The sequence below is a fragment of the Drosophila yakuba genome, chromosome 2R (assembly GCF_016746365.2).
Source record: "Drosophila yakuba strain Tai18E2 chromosome 2R, Prin_Dyak_Tai18E2_2.1, whole genome shotgun sequence".
Classification (NCBI taxonomy): Eukaryota; Metazoa; Arthropoda; class Insecta; order Diptera; family Drosophilidae; genus Drosophila; species Drosophila yakuba.
The window spans coordinates 22,615,586-22,630,097 of NC_052528.2; the positions used below are offsets into that span (position 1 = coordinate 22,615,586).

At 43.4% G+C, this 14,512-nt stretch overlaps 5 protein-coding genes across 10 annotated transcripts; 3 read left to right on the plus strand and 2 right to left on the minus strand.

Annotated features, from left to right (window-relative positions):
- Positions 1–420: 420 nt before the first annotated feature.
- LOC6531973 (60S ribosomal protein L12) lies at positions 421–1,467 on the plus strand. The gene is made up of 5 exons (XM_002092723.3): positions 421–507; positions 576–637; positions 739–812; positions 875–1,055; positions 1,202–1,467. The coding sequence occupies exons 2-5, from the start codon at positions 601–603 to the stop codon at positions 1,405–1,407; spliced, it is 498 nt and encodes a 165-aa protein (XP_002092759.1). The 5' UTR covers positions 421–507; positions 576–600; the 3' UTR covers positions 1,408–1,467.
- Positions 1,468–1,943: 476 nt separating this feature from the next.
- Positions 1,944–2,603, minus strand: LOC6531974 (60S ribosomal protein L39). Its single transcript, XM_002092724.3, has 3 exons — positions 2,497–2,603; positions 2,307–2,410; positions 1,944–2,092 (listed from the first exon to the last, which is right to left on the minus strand). Exons 1-3 carry the CDS (start codon positions 2,497–2,499, stop codon positions 2,044–2,046), a joined length of 156 nt encoding a protein of 51 aa, XP_002092760.1. The 5' UTR covers positions 2,500–2,603; the 3' UTR covers positions 1,944–2,043.
- A 610-nt stretch (positions 2,604–3,213) lies between these two features.
- LOC6531975 (ras-related protein Rap-2c) lies at positions 3,214–5,584 on the plus strand. Its single transcript, XM_002092725.3, has 4 exons — positions 3,214–3,690; positions 4,912–5,049; positions 5,166–5,283; positions 5,358–5,584. The coding sequence occupies exons 1-4, from the start codon at positions 3,556–3,558 to the stop codon at positions 5,513–5,515; spliced, it is 549 nt and encodes a 182-aa protein (XP_002092761.1). The 5' UTR covers positions 3,214–3,555; the 3' UTR covers positions 5,516–5,584.
- A 497-nt stretch (positions 5,585–6,081) lies between these two features.
- On the minus strand, positions 6,082–8,574 carry LOC6531976 (transcriptional coactivator yorkie). Of its 2 annotated transcripts, XM_002092726.4 has the most exons (5): positions 7,594–8,574; positions 7,268–7,359; positions 6,662–6,817; positions 6,356–6,408; positions 6,082–6,285 (listed from the first exon to the last, which is right to left on the minus strand). In XM_002092726.4, the coding sequence occupies exons 1-5, from the start codon at positions 8,442–8,444 to the stop codon at positions 6,181–6,183; spliced, it is 1,257 nt and encodes a 418-aa protein (XP_002092762.1). In that variant the 5' UTR covers positions 8,445–8,574; the 3' UTR covers positions 6,082–6,180. The 2 variants fall into 2 exon arrangements, with proteins under 2 accessions (XP_002092762.1, XP_015051649.1); XM_015196163.3 differs by lacking the exon at positions 6,662–6,817.
- A 533-nt stretch (positions 8,575–9,107) lies between these two features.
- Positions 9,108–13,533, plus strand: LOC6531977 (glycerol-3-phosphate acyltransferase 3-like). 5 transcript variants are annotated; one of them, XM_039372586.2, is made up of 7 exons: positions 9,108–9,382; positions 9,783–9,986; positions 10,044–10,286; positions 10,763–10,999; positions 12,030–12,263; positions 12,767–13,023; positions 13,093–13,533. In XM_039372586.2, the coding sequence occupies exons 1-7, from the start codon at positions 9,248–9,250 to the stop codon at positions 13,394–13,396; spliced, it is 1,614 nt and encodes a 537-aa protein (XP_039228520.1). In that variant the 5' UTR covers positions 9,108–9,247; the 3' UTR covers positions 13,397–13,533. The 5 variants fall into 5 exon arrangements, with proteins under 5 accessions (XP_039228520.1, XP_002092763.2, XP_015051650.1 ...); XM_002092727.4 differs by lacking the exon at positions 12,030–12,263 and having other exon boundaries at positions 9,110–9,382; XM_015196164.3 differs by lacking the exon at positions 10,763–10,999 and having other exon boundaries at positions 9,110–9,382.
- Positions 13,534–14,512: the final 979 nt, after the last annotated feature.

The window sequence follows — 14,512 nt, forward strand, 5'->3', positions numbered from 1 at the left end:
TTTTCATAAGTTGAAAGATAAGAAGATGAACCGATGGTTTTATAGCCGTGTTGAGCAATCGATATACAAATGGTATCGGAAATTGGTTCTGTAAGTTTTTAAACCTAATTTAAATACACATTGATTCAGTTAGCAAATAGCCATTACTTAAATAAAATATACATAAATGCCATAAAAATATATTTAAGATCTTTACAGCAATATTAACAATCAAATACTATACAATATTAGATACAAAACTACCCCTGAGCAAATGTAGACGAAAAAAAGATTTCAATCAGAATTGTAATTTTAAATCTTTAAACATGTATACCAAATAAACTTGTTTTAAAGTTACATACAAAATATTCTAACTTTAAAATATATAAGAAATCGTTAAGTTTGTTTCAATTCCGCGTTTCAGTTTTTACAGTTTTTATCCGATAGCACTGGGCGATACATCACTTGCAAACGGTCCTCCCGGAAATCGATAGCTTCTTCTTTCTTTTTCTGTGTGTCTTTTTTGCGGTAAAGTACATGAGCTGAAAATGTCTCAAATAAAATCTACGAAAACTAATGTAATCTTTGCCTTACAGCGACTGTTCAAGCCAAGATACCGCAATGCCTCCCAAATTCGACCCGACGGAAGTTAAATTGGGTAAGTAAACCATTGTTCATGTGAGGAGTTGAGCTTTGAACAAACTGAAGTTCGAAATAGAGGATTGCCTACTATAACAAATTTCTGCATCCACATTACAGTGTACCTGCGTTGCGTGGGCGGAGAAGTCGGTGCCACATCCTCCCTGGCCCCCAAGATCGGTCCCCTCGGTCTGGTAAGCATGCAAATCGGTTTGTTTACCTGTGCCATTCGCGCTAACAAAAGCATTTCCTGTAGTCTCCCAAGAAAATCGGTGATGACATCGCCAAGGCCACCTCCGACTGGAAGGGTCTGAAGATCACCGTCTGCCTGACCATCCAGAACCGACAGGCCGCCATCTCCGTGGTTCCCTCCGCCGCCTCGCTGATCATCAAGGCTCTGAAGGAACCCCCACGTGACCGCAAGAAGCAGAAGAACAGTGAGTATTACCCGCGAATCCTGGACTCTAGCTGCCTGTGCCGGCGTTTGGTGGAGCATGTTTTATGCTCCCACCGCACTGCCCACATGCAATGGATGGTTCTGTGCTTGCTCACCCCATTAACAGGAGATATTCCTCATTCACAGTCAAGCACAGTGGAAACATCGGTTTCGAAGACATTCTGGCCATCGCCCGCGTGATGAGGCCCAGGTCCATGGCCCGTGAGCTGAAGGGAACCTGCAAGGAAGTTCTGGGAACCGCCCAGAGCGTCGGCTGCACCGTTGACGGAAAGCACCCTCACGATGTTATTGACGAACTGAACGAGGGCTCCATTGAAGTCCCCGCGGAATAAACAGTTTTTGATACAGAATTAATAAATTGTACGCGATACAGTCTGTAATAATTGACCCAATCGGACAGAATTTTACTTTCGAGCCGACTTTGGTAGCGAATGTGATAATGGATATGCTAGTGAAATGTTGTTGATCAACAGGAAAATTGGGAAGTGCAAAAGATGCATCGAAACCACGGAGGAGCATTGCCAATTTGGAAGTGCAACAGGAAAATCTTTTAGTAGTTCGGTTCAGCTGTTGAATTCTTTTTAGGCCTAAGCTCAATAGCACAAAACTCTTGCGTACATTAATGCAACATTTGCATTTGTTGTTACCCCGATATATATTTAGAAGCTCTATGCTCAAAAATCTATATGAGACGTAAACAATTCGCACATGCCGCCTTAAAAGCACATGCTTGATAAGAAACTTTCCAGTTTTCGTTAAGGGAGGATGCACATTTCTTTCACATTTTCGCCAGATGTTGATTTAAACCCGTTTGCATTTGTATATGCATGATCCCACCCACTGCCCAAGATTCAAATAAAACGGGCTGTTTAATCCGTATATTGTAGACGAATTTATTATTTCATATTCTCGAAAAGATCTTCAGCATTCCACAAAGTTGCGGAGCTCCTGGAATCAACAGCTACAGCTTACAGCTTCAACTTGGTACGCCTCCAGTGACGGCGCTTAGCGTTGTAACTGAAATAAAAACGGAGTTTTAGTTAGAATGGCTAATTAACTATCCTAGTGGACTAAGAGAATGTTGCACAAAGGTTCTTAATGTTATCAAGGCTAACCAATAGATGCGTGCAAATTGCGCTAGTGACAACGCACTTAACAATTGAAGGCAATTGATTTGGGCAACTTTGCCCGCAACACTCAAATTTTAATACAAAATCAACGACGAGCTTACCGAATAGTGTTGCCAGTACGTAGGCGAACCCATTGGGGAACAGATCTGTTCTGCTTCAGCTTCTTAGCCAGCTTCTGCTTTATTCTGAACGACTTGTGTGCAGCCTGATGGAGAAAGAAGTTACGACAGTTTTAGTATCTCGAAACATTCAAAACATTTAATCAAAAACCAAAATAAAATTATTTCCCACCATTTCGTCCAATCTTTTCAACGAGCCACACCGGAAAGAAAGAACCAAACCGGAAAGGAAGAAGCATTGGTGCTGGGTAAGTATCGATAAATTCACGGTTCCAAAAGATGATGGTATACGGAACGATGAGAGAGAACAAAAAATGCCTTGTAAAATGTACATTTTATTATTGCCGTGATAGGGTTTAAAAATGTATATTAATCCTAAAGTAGCTTTGTTCATTTATTACTATTTCCATAAGTTTAATATTTTGCAAACTTAGGTTAAACCCGATAAGATACACCAAGCATATAATATTTTAATAAAGCTGTGACTGCAATGTAATATATATATTTATTTTTATATAAAATTGATATACCTTTGCATCTGTTTCATCACTATATTTTTTCTAAAAGGACTATCTTAATGTTCAGTGAAGATACATCACAAAAATAGTAACTGTTTACAAAATGTACAATAGAAAAATATTAACACGAAAAACATGCAACTTGGTAAAATTTAATTCGAAGGTGGAGCAATTATTGTTATAATGTTTTAATTCGGTCACGTTCCTTTATAATCGGTGGCGAATAAATATTTTTTATTGTCAAGTACTTAATAAAATATCATTATATTATTAGTTTCTTTTCGACATTCCGATTAGAGGCTATCGATAGCGGTTTCAATAGTCGTGTGTATCTGCCCCTAACATTTTTGTTCTAAAACCATTATTTCATTTCCTCTATACATATGCATCGTTCCATTTTCCCATAAGTGTCAGTGTCATCATTTATCAATTATCATTTGATTATTATATTTTACAATATAATATGTGTTTAAGAAAAGTAAAAAACGCTTCCTGCTGAGGACGAGGCACAAACAGAGCGCAGTTTTGTCACCGAACTTCCGTGCATTACGTGCGAATCGAAACGCAATGTCAACCCATACATAATATTTTGCTTTGTAAACGGTTTTTGAGTTGAAATACATACACACAGTGGTGTTAAATATAAACACGTACAGCAGACTCATTTGCATCTATATTGCACGCATCGAATAACACAAAAAGCTGATTTAACAATGCGCGAATTCAAAGTTGTTGTGCTCGGGTCGGGGGGAGTTGGTAAATCGGCCCTCACGGTGCAATTCGTCTCGGGATGCTTTATTGAAAAGTACGATCCCACCATCGAGGACTTCTACCGTAAGGAAATCGAGGTATGTACATAAAACGTCAACTTGGGCCTGCATATGCACGGGATATCGGCCAGACATAATCAATTTACAAACGCAGCCACACGCACATACAGATCTACATAAATATTTATGTATGTACTAAGCGTAATCACGCGCATACATACGAACGTCTGTAAGCACAGCAGGCACAGACGGTCGTACATACGGATGTATGTCCGTTTGTATGTATGTATGTGCACATATGTAGATACATATAATGGGCGATTAATTGTACATTCATACATACATACATATACGTATGTACGAACGGCCACATATAGATTCATAAATTCACTGGCGTCTGTGCATCCAAATGTGCATATTTGAGCATAGGCGTGGGTGTTGCTGCAAGGATTAATGGCCAAGCCAGTTTTCAGCCCGCAAACATGATTCATAGGCGTTCGCATCCGCTGTCGGTGGGGGGGTTTTATTAAATAGGGAGCGGACTGATAACGCCAACCGACCGACTCCGAAACCTGCATTTTCATTCCCTTGCAGTGCAATTCTCGTTTCGGCCTGCCTGCCAAACTAGTTCCCAAGCTACAATGTGCATTCTACGCCGAGCAGGGTGCCATTTGTATCGCAGCCCGAGCAAAAGTTCACAGTTTGTCATCGCTGGCAAAGCAGCCCATGTATTTAAAGAATGAATCAATCAGCTGGAACCGAATACTGCGGAACATTTGGTTTGCAGATCCATCCTGCCATGCTTTCCTCCTTTGAGAACTGCATTACTGCCGCCGAAGCGAAAGCAAAATGGCTCGCATTAACTGCGACGTGAGTTCGTTTTTTGCCATGGAATCAGTAGCTGAGTGACACATGCGTGTGTGCTCACTCGCAGCTACAAGTTCGTCGGATATCTGATACTGCATGAATCTCGGAAACGAGTCTGATACAGGCGCATAAGAGCCGCCTTCGGCAAATAAAATATATCTAATGATGTTGAAAGACAAAGGCGAGCATTTCTTCCGCATTCGCACATGCCCGCACCCGCCATCGTATGTACCACCCCGTTTTGTGGGCAGCACTTGTACAACCCCTAATACTGCAGCTTTGCTGGCAGAGCAAATAACTATTTCAATTAATCCCACCCGGGCCAAGAGAACGACTGTTTGCCCACGTTTTTGGGGCCATCTCCTTCTCCTCCTTTGGGTTCAACGCCCCAAGACAATGTACTAATGCACTTTACCCTACGCTCTCTTGCAGGTGGACAGCTCGCCGTGCGTCTTGGAAATCTTGGACACCGCGGGCACAGAGCAATTCGCATCCATGAGAGATCTCTACATCAAAAATGGTCATGGTTTTATTGTAATGTATTCACTTACGAACCATCAAACATTTCAGGTATGAACGCCGCAAGCTCCTGCGCGGTCACCATTGTGTTTGCTCAACTTTTTGTTCCCCAAACGCTTTCACGTACTCCCACTAATGCCAACTAATGGTCTCGCTCTGCTCCACAGGATATTTCTAGTATGAAAAATGTGATCACTCGAGTTAAAGGAAGTCAGCCAGCACCCATCCTACTAGTCGCGAACAAATTCGATTTAGATTGCCAAAGAGAGGTATCCACCGCTGAAGGTACGTACCGATATCCCATATCCAGACCAGACTTATACTCCATACTTATGCTCCTGTTTTCTCCGCTTTTACAGGCAATGCCTTGGCACAACTGTGGGACTGTCCATTTATCGAAGCATCAGCTAAGGATCGGATAAACGTAAACGAAGTATTCGCCACCATCGTTCGAGAGATGAATTTGACGCAAGAGAATCGGCAAAAAAAAAATTACTGTTGTTGTACGCTTTTATAGAAATTTTGTAAAATTGTAAGATTATTATAGTTAAAAATAAAATTACTAATATTTAATAGATAACGAAAACTGGACGGACTTTTTATTGTCTCGACTCTGTAGTTCTGTTGAAAACACGCAAGTCTTAACTCTTATCATCTATGAAAGCTGCTGAAAGAATTCGAACGATGACTGTTTTGACATCTCGAAAATAAGTAATCCGAGGGCAAATTAGAAAATTTATACTACTGACTCATGGTATAGTATATATCATGGTATATGGATGAATTGGGCGCCACGTAAAGCTGAATCTGCGAACTGGGCGCTTGAATCGTGAATTCTGGTCCAAACGCAAGCTTCACGCTGCTTACTTCTTGGCTTGCACTTTACATGAGTCGGGGCTATTCGGGTTTCAGCATGAGTCATCGCAACTGACCACACCTTCCATCCACCTGAACTCTCTCTTTGTCATTCGAAAGTCATCTGAATTAGTTGGCCCATCCAATTTCTTCTTTTCAATCAGCGCGTTGATTTGGAAGCCCTGAAAACCCAATAAGAAGGCGCCCACGAATGAGAAACACACAAACTTCGTTATATAAAGAAATACTATAAAATTTGAAAAATATTTAATTTAGAATAATACAAAATATAAAACTTTTAGGTCTAATACAGATGTATACATTGAATTAATTAATTTTATACCATTCCAAATCGTCAGGTTTGTGGGAAGACGGCGGATTTACAATGGCCTGTGCGTCATTGAACAAGTTACTGCAAAGATTATCCTCAATCTGAAAGCAGTTAAGTGGTGAATGGGTGGAGTGCAACTCGGTAATCCAACTGGCAACTGCGAATGCTTACCTGGAGGGAAGACACTAAGTTATCTGGGCAGTCGAGCACGCTAAGCCCAGATTCTGCAAAGATATACGGCAAAGATGGAGGCGTTAATAAAGGCATGGTTAAGGCAAGGCGTGGAAAGATAAGGAGTGTGGAGTGTTCGGCCTCTATCTCAAGATCAGTACTATGTATAGTGAAGCAGAGATGCCATGGGAATTACGTGATCGGCCCCCCGCCCACTGCGCACTCAATGTTATCTAGCGATATCGCTACGATATCTGTGTGTGTCTCGTGGTCTTACGCTAGTCGGGGTGTTGGAGCGAGACTTACGCATTCTGGGATCGTTCCATGAAGTCGTTCGATCAATGTGATTTATAAAGTAAAGATCTCCGGACTCGGTAACTGCCTGCTCCCAACCATCCGGCAGTGGACCCAAATTGTTAGCAATGGTCGATGTGGTAGTTTGTTTTGTAGTTTGCAAAACATCTATCGAACAAAAACAATGAATTACAAACCAAAGTAAATAAAAACAAATTAAAATATGTCTTCAACGTAATGCTGCAGTGTAAGCGGATGATAACTGAGGGGCATTTGCGCCCAGCATGCAGCACAATTCAATTCAAAATCAATTAGGGAGTACTCCTCAAAGCAAATTCAATCAAACTTCCACTTCCGAATGCCAAAATGATCAGACTCCAACCCAATCCCGAAAAGTGCATTGACACGTTCAAATAGACGGAATGGACTCCCTGAAATCGGTTGCGTATGCTGTTCATGCGTTAGATGAAATGAGTTAGAGCCTATTTGGTCCCTGCCTGGTCTCTAGCATAAATTAGTCCTCTGATTTAGGTGAGTTAAGTGGGTTAACAATGAGACGCAGCCACAGGCAGTTAACGACTTATATATCTAAGGCATGAAATCACAGAGGGAACCTACCATTCTGCTTTATTCGCTCGGCCATCAAGATTTGCTGCTGTTGGCGATATTGGATTCTGGGATCTTCCCACTGCGTAGATTTTGTAGTATGACTGCAAGTAGAGAACACCATTGTTGAGCGTGCTGTTTTAGGTATAGTTAAGCTAGTAATGTTCAAGAGATAAGTTTTAAGCGAAGTCAAGTGATTTCTGTGACTCACGAGAAGAGATCTTAAGATTGTGCATAAAGTTAATTTTGGGTTCTTTTTGTACTCAACGGTATCGATATTCGAAGACCTAGTAATAACTAATGCTACTAAAGCTATTCCTAAAGTAGTCTATACTCACTTCAAGTAGTAGATCTGGCCATCGTTGGTCTTGGCTTGCTCCCATCCCGGTGGCAAGGCGCCTAGCTGGCGGTTCAACTGAATGGGGCTGATGACGTCGTAGGAGCGCTGCTTCTTGTGCACTGTCTGCATGGACATGGGAATGTCCTGCGACATGCAGGTGTTCATGGCGTCCAGATCGATGGCCGAGCTGGCCGGGGCGCCGCTTGGGAACTCTTGGGCACTGTTCTCTGGGAAAGTGGGCCCAGCGGGCTGTTGTTGGCTGCTCGGATTGGCATTCGGATTGTTGGCTGCTGCTGCGTCGCTCCGGGCGCGCACGTTGTAGTTCTGCTGCAGCGAGGCGGGGCTGCTGCGGGCTCGGGAGTGATGTATCGCCAGGCGGCTGTGCTGGGGAGACGGCTGGATCTGGAGCTGGGGTATGGCGGCGTTGGGCGACTGGCCATCCGGCTGCTGGACGATGGACGCCTTGTTCCCGATGTTGATGCTCGACTGGGAGCCTGCGTCGTAGGTGGAGTCGGCGCTGTTGGCCCGCGAGTGCGAGGGCGCCGGGGGCGTGAAGAAGGAGTTGGGCAGCTTCCGCATGCGCAGGGGCAGCTGCAGCGGGCGCTTGGCGTCACCCGGATTCAGGACGCTGTCGAACAGCGCCTGCAGGTTGTCGTCCGTGTCCTGGTTGACCCGCACCACCAGGTTGTTGGACTTCATCAGCGACAACATGTCCTCGTCCTCGATCTCCTTCTCGATCAGGCTGTTTGTATTGCTGCTGGCTGACATCGTCGTTAACATATAAAAGGCACTTATTGTATACAAACGAAAACTACATAGAATTATCTTAGCGATTAGGCACGCGCACATATATGTTCTTCCATATACGTATCACTCCATCGCGCTGCGCGAAACTATAACATTAAGGTGTTAAAAACTAAACTTCGTTGCAATAAATAATAGTAATAATAATAATTACGGAACTGCCAACATAAAATAAAATTAGCCCAGTGTTGCCAGATAGGTAGCCCCATCCACTTGTCCATTCCGTTTCCAGCATACCCTGTGTAATCGGCTTCGTGGCTGCACCTGCGGAATGTCAGGGGTATTCCGCAAACCGATTACGATTTTTGCCAATATTACTTAGCTTTTGCCAAGATTTATTATTTACTCTGTAATTATTAGGGCAAAAAACTTATGAGATGTGTAATAAATGTGAAAAGTGTTTGCCATTTATAAAACTATAGATTATTATGCTCACCATAATTATTTTTTGGCATAAGTGAACTGTTTGCTAAGTGAATATAAGTTCATCCAGAGTTTTAACGAAGGTGAGCCATGAACGCATACTTAATTACTACAAAGCTAAATGTAAACTACCTTTGTTGTTTTCAGTGTAAGGTTCCTCAACCCTTTCGAAACGATTAACAATGGAACAAGCCTTACCGTCTCCTGCCTGACCGGAATCGTCCCATTTTCGTCTGTTCCCGGCAGAGATAGGGATGAACGCGGGCCAGGTCTGCAAGCACGAGACAGGTTTTCGACACAGCCAAGTTCCATCTCTAGTTCGCCGTACAGCAAAAAAGTATTTTAACATTGTATATATTGGCACGACACAATTCGGAGGCATTTTGCGCTTGACAATAACTAATGTCCCATGAACCAAATGTAAAATGATCGACGTGCTATTGGACATATTCTGGATCCCCCTCGGGGGCTTCCTCTCATTTCTGATATTTATTTCCGCCATAAACAAATCAATCGGCGTCCGAAAAGCGTACGTGAACCTCCTCCTAAGGATATTCGAGGTAAATATTGCTTGGCTTTGGCTTGCAGATTGGCATGAACCGATTTGAGGTGCTCCAAGGTAACGGCGGTCTTGGAAAGGTGCTGTCTGGCCAATAGTTAAGCTATTCCAAAGTCCATAAATATAGTCAGCTTTTGGAGTACATCAAACTACGTCTGCCCTACGCATTAAATGCAATACAGACGAGTTCCAGAAAACATTGCTTGGCCAGTAATTTCGAGTAGTTCTCCGGCTATCCTTCAAGAATCCGTGAGTCAGAAGTGCCCAAGTTCACATTTGCCACTCCGCTGACACATGCAAAGTGCCAGTCATTACCTCGTTCGATGATATGCTTGCGATACCGTTATCTGCAGATAATCCCCTACTGGACCTCGTTAACAACTAATCACATATATTTTCAGTACGGTCGAGTTAGTATAGAGACAGCATCCAAAGAAAACCAACACGTTCAAAATCCCAAGACTGATGACAAACAGGGAGTGCAACTAGTGGACGACGCCGATTCCAAAGAAGGCACAAATGGAGCCACCTTGATCACCAGGGACGCTGTGCTGCTGCCCCAGGCGCAGGAGCCCGCTCCAGAGAAACCAGTTTCCTCCACAAAGGTAAGAAGTCATTTTTGTAGATGGGCATCTAATCCAAGAACCATTACCCAATTGCAGGATGAAATCAATTTCGATTTTGAGAAATGCTTGGACTACGTAAAGTCTGGCGTGGAGGCGATCATCGAGGACGATGTTACGTCGCGCTTCGAGGCGGAGGAGCTCAAGAGCTGGAACATGCTGACACGCACCAATAGGCACTACGAGTTCATTTCCTGGAAAATAACCTCCATCTGGGTGTTTGGCTTCTTCATCCGATACGTGATCCTAATGCCCCTCCGAGTATTGGTCTGCTTCGTTGGTGTGAGTACATTTGGTTCATTTAGTGGGTTTTCCACAACTACCCGATCGTCCCGATTCCCATGCATGCGACAAATTACCCCAAAGGATGCGCTTAAATAATGTATTCCTCTTCAGACGTTCAACTAGCAACATGCATAGGGATTGGGCGGTCGAGTAGTTATCTTACAGGATGAAAAGAAAGGGACCCAACGGACAAGAACTGGTAAAACTTTTCCTACTAGCGGAGGAATGTTTTCCTCAGTAGATTACATTTCAGCGAAAAGCTCTTCAGTTACTTTGGGCAAACAGTAGAGTATCGGACGACCCCCAATGGCGCGTTTTGTTATCTAAATTTGCTTGCACTAACGTTCACTAGAAGATCGCAGTACCGCGAACTTGTGATTAACAATTGTTAATTTTCCATAATTTACCACCATTTATTTGTGTTGTGTGCGTCTTTTAATTTACTTCTCTAATAAAAACTATTTAATTCCTAGGTTTTATTTGCAGTTTTATCAAACTCTATTGTGGCTTGTTTACCTTTTCGATTTGTACGGCTTTCTCTAGCGAGCTTGTCATTCAAAATTACGTTCCGCCTTATTTCAAGTTCTATGTCCTCATTTATCAAGTTCCACAATAAGCAATATAAGCCCACAGTTTCTGGGTTCTGTGTAGCCAACCACACCTCTCCCTTGGATGTGGCTATATTATCGACCGATTGTACCTACTCTTTGGTGAGAAAGAAATTTTATCTTAAATTCGTCACATAAACTGGTATCATTTAAGTTAAAATGCATGCATGTAACACCCGAAATAGCACATTTTGTAATCCGTTCTTGTACCTAAACATACTAAATCGTGGCGCTCTAACTTATCAGTTCGATCATTTTATCCCATAAGGAGAAACTCGACTTTTGGGCCTCAGACTTTGGCTTTGACTTTGGCTAACAGCCTGGTAACTGCCGATAAATTTCGCAATGGCTTTATTGGTTTCCATTCGCCCAAACTTATCAAAGAGTTCCCATGTGAACGCCTTGGCAGATAGCCATTATCTCTGTGTGTACATGGAGTTTAGACCCGACGCATATTAACATACCTACAGGCATCGATAAGTTTCGGCCCACCTTGCTGACATGAATTACTTCATACTATTACCGCCTGATAAGTCGGAGACGTTCCGAGTCCAGGCAGAACGTCGATTCGAGAATGCATGCATGAATTTTTGATTGGAGGTGCAGTTTTCCATGTGGTCCTAGTTTATGTTGCAGTACTGGCTTTTGTTTCGTCCCCGCCTAATGTGTGTTATTTGCAAAGTAGTTTGCTGATTCTAGCTTATTCGTTCGTGCCGTGCAGGAGTATTGAGTGTATCCAAGAACGCGAACCAGGTAAGATAAGCGCCATGGGTATGAAATTCACTTATTTATTACTTGGTTTATGACTCCCCCGGTGCCGCGGTCTATTACGTCTGTCGATTAGCTTCAGCTGTTTTCCGTGGTTTCCCCGGTGAATTTTGTTTGCGGGGTGCGCTTCACGGAACGGAAGTGCAAATGATAACCTTTAGATTACGCCTAGGAGCAGCCTAGTAGAAACACGGTATACCAGTGGGTCACAGAGTTAATTATCAGCCAAAAGTGTAAACGTAATGTCTCAAAGACGAGTGGAGATGACCCCCGATGATTTTGAAGAAGACCGCCTATCCAGAACTTGAAGCTCTAAGTAACTGAACCCCCTCACTGTTCCCATTCTCGTTTTGTGCCATCTTAGGTAGTGTGGTTAACAGTGTGCACGGCTGCAGTGGGATACTTGAAGGATGGGCCCTTCAAGCGGGATCTCGTGCACAAGGTGCTCGGCATGTGCTTCGGCGTTTTGTCCAGCGCGATATCGGCGGTTATCACCTACCACAATGAGGATAATCGCCCGTCATCCGGTATTTGTGTTGCCAATCACACCAGCCCCATTGATGTGCTGGTCCTGATGTGCGACTCGACCTACTCGCTGGTAAGGCAACGTTTGGAACCTGAAGCTACTAACCCCCCTATGGAAATAATCACGATCTTTGGTTTTTAACATCTTACTTTCTCAGTTTCCTGTAGTACATAGAATCACACAAACATATAACCCGTTTAAAGTGGTAAAACGCTTGAATGCTTTTTTATTTTTCCCTATGACATCAATAAGGGAAAGGGACTAGCTATATATATAGACATTTCCTTCAGTTTCCGAGTCACAAAGAAAAATTCATTTCAATTACATCATATTTACACAAAAGAAGCCACTGGTGTCAGAATTCAAGCCCATGTGGAAATGCTCTAAAAAATCAACTAGGCCGTTAAAAAGAAATGACACTTATCGAAAATTTGCACGTGCAGGTACTAACCCGAATTTAAGCTTGTTGTGGTGATGGTTTTTGTTTTGCATGTTTAATGTTTTGGCTTTTTGTGTTTGCGGTAGCACCAAGCATCTCCCAAGCCAGATAATAAGAGTTTTGTCTGACTTTCTAGATTGGCCAACGCCATGGAGGCTTCTTGGGTGTGCTGCAAAGGGCTCTGGCCAGAGCATCTCCCCACATTTGGTTCGAGCGTGGCGAGGCCAAGGATCGCCACTTGGTGGCTGAGCGGCTCAAGCAGCACGTCTCCGATCCGAACAACCCACCGATCCTCATCTTCCCGGAGGGCACTTGCATCAACAACACGTCGGTCATGCAGTTCAAGAAGGGCAGCTTCGAAGTTGGCGGCGTCATCTATCCAGTGGCCATTAAGTGAGTACTGGATGTTTTGGCGTGCAAGTTATATCTCATCCATGCGGTCTCTCCGTCTCCGTCTTGAAGGTACGATCCGCGGTTCGGCGATGCCTTCTGGAACAGCGCGAAGTACTCGATGATGCAGTATCTGTACATGATGATGACCTCGTGGGCCATCGTCTGCGACGTGTGGTACCTGCCCCCGATGTACAGGCAGGAGGGAGAATCGGCGATCGACTTTGCGAACCGCGTGAAGAGCGTCATCGCCAAGCAGGGAGGCTTGATTGATCTGGTCTGGGACGGACAGCTGAAGCGCATGAAGCCAAAGAAGGAGTGGAGGGAGATCCAGCAAGTCGAGTTTGCCAATCGGCTGAAGTCGGACTCCACCTAAATTACCATATTTCTGCAGTGACTGTAAATGATATACATTATTTTGCATAATTTGTATTGCAGCGACTGTAATTTGTATAAATTACGATTAACAATTGGATGGTTAAATAAACGATGAAGTCACATGTACAATTATAATAATTATTTGTATATTAATTAATTTATCTATTTTGTAAAAATAAACGATATCTGATAAGCTGATTATCACAACATCTGGACTCGACTCGCTGTAAATTCATTTCTTTGTCATGCTAAACCACACGAGCCACACTCTGGCGAAGAATGGGCTTGAAGGTGAGGCCACTTAGCTGGATGGAGCGAGACCAGGTCAGCAACCTATTGATGTGGGGATGCTTTTGGCCAGCTGCATATCATACATACCTAAATGGAGCTAAGCGAAGCCAAAGAGATGGCTAATAAATGGATTACATATTCATAATTATGCGCCGCGCGGCTAATAATACGAGTGACTCAGAGCTGTGCCAGTATGTATGTATCTATTTTGCACTAATTGTCCACCCATACAGGTAATTAAGATACACTTCCGTATATCGCTCGTTTCCGAGCTTGAGGCGATCGATCGGATTGAGTGGTTAATTCCCGACATTCTGGCATTCTGGCGAGGTGAGGCGAGCTAACCCTGAACTGTCGCCAAAACTGATGGTGGTATCGGATAAACAATGCTGGCAAAACAAACCCCATATCGTCAGATTTGTCGAGTCAATGGGCCTGGGCCTGGCCTTCATAAATTGTTAGGCTCATTGCCAATCGCAAGTGAGCGATTTACAATTAACAAATACCCAGTGCCCCTCTATTTATAGATATGTTTATACATGGGCATCGCCTGCGATGATGAAAAGATGCTTCACTCCATCCACATTCATGTGCATATTCATGTGGCCCCGCTAATGAAACACTTGTGGCTACTCGATCCACTCTCAAAAGCGCTTTTTCGAAAACTGGAACCTATTTTCGAGCATTTTATGGCGTGTAAATCCGATTCCGATTCCAAATCCGCTTCCAATTTCAATAGATTTAAGATCGAAGAGCGATCTGTGCTCTTACACAGATCAAGAGACGAATGCGTAATGTGCTTATTTATGGATCTGGGTTGAGC

Bases quoted from the DNA above. Each gene is read 5' to 3' on its own strand.
- LOC6531973 (XM_002092723.3), top strand. From the start codon at position 601: ATGCCTCCCAAATTCGACCCGACGGAAGTTAAATTGG. The intron at 638-738 runs GTAAGTAAACCA...TCCACATTACAG, and splicing joins CCCGACGGAAGTTAAATTGG to TGTACCTGCGTTGCGTGGGC. The intron at 813-874 runs GTAAGCATGCAA...CATTTCCTGTAG, and splicing joins AGATCGGTCCCCTCGGTCTG to TCTCCCAAGAAAATCGGTGA.
- LOC6531974 (XM_002092724.3), bottom strand. The intron at 2,093-2,306 runs GTAAGCTCGTCG...TTTTTATTTCAG, and splicing joins CGTACTGGCAACACTATTCG to TTACAACGCTAAGCGCCGTC.
- LOC6531975 (XM_002092725.3), top strand. From the start codon at position 3,556: ATGCGCGAATTCAAAGTTGTTGTGCTCGGGTCGGGGGGAGTTGGTAAA. The intron at 5,050-5,165 runs GTATGAACGCCG...TCTGCTCCACAG, and splicing joins CGAACCATCAAACATTTCAG to GATATTTCTAGTATGAAAAA. The intron at 5,284-5,357 runs GTACGTACCGAT...CCGCTTTTACAG, and splicing joins AGAGGTATCCACCGCTGAAG to GCAATGCCTTGGCACAACTG.
- LOC6531976 (XM_002092726.4), bottom strand. From the start codon at position 8,444: ATGTGCGCGTGCCTAATCGCTAAGATAATTCTATGTAGTTTTCGTTTG. The intron at 6,818-7,267 runs GTAGGTTCCCTC...TTTGTTCGATAG, and splicing joins CGAGCGAATAAAGCAGAATG to ATGTTTTGCAAACTACAAAA. The intron at 6,409-6,661 runs GTAAGTCTCGCT...ATATCTTTGCAG, and splicing joins ATGGAACGATCCCAGAATGC to AATCTGGGCTTAGCGTGCTC.
- LOC6531977 (XM_039372586.2), top strand. From the start codon at position 9,248: ATGATCGACGTGCTATTGGACATATTCTGGATCCCCCTCGGGGGCTTC. The intron at 11,000-12,029 runs GTGAGAAAGAAA...GTGCCATCTTAG, and splicing joins CCGATTGTACCTACTCTTTG to GTAGTGTGGTTAACAGTGTG. The intron at 13,024-13,092 runs GTGAGTACTGGA...TCCGTCTTGAAG, and splicing joins ATCTATCCAGTGGCCATTAA to GTACGATCCGCGGTTCGGCG.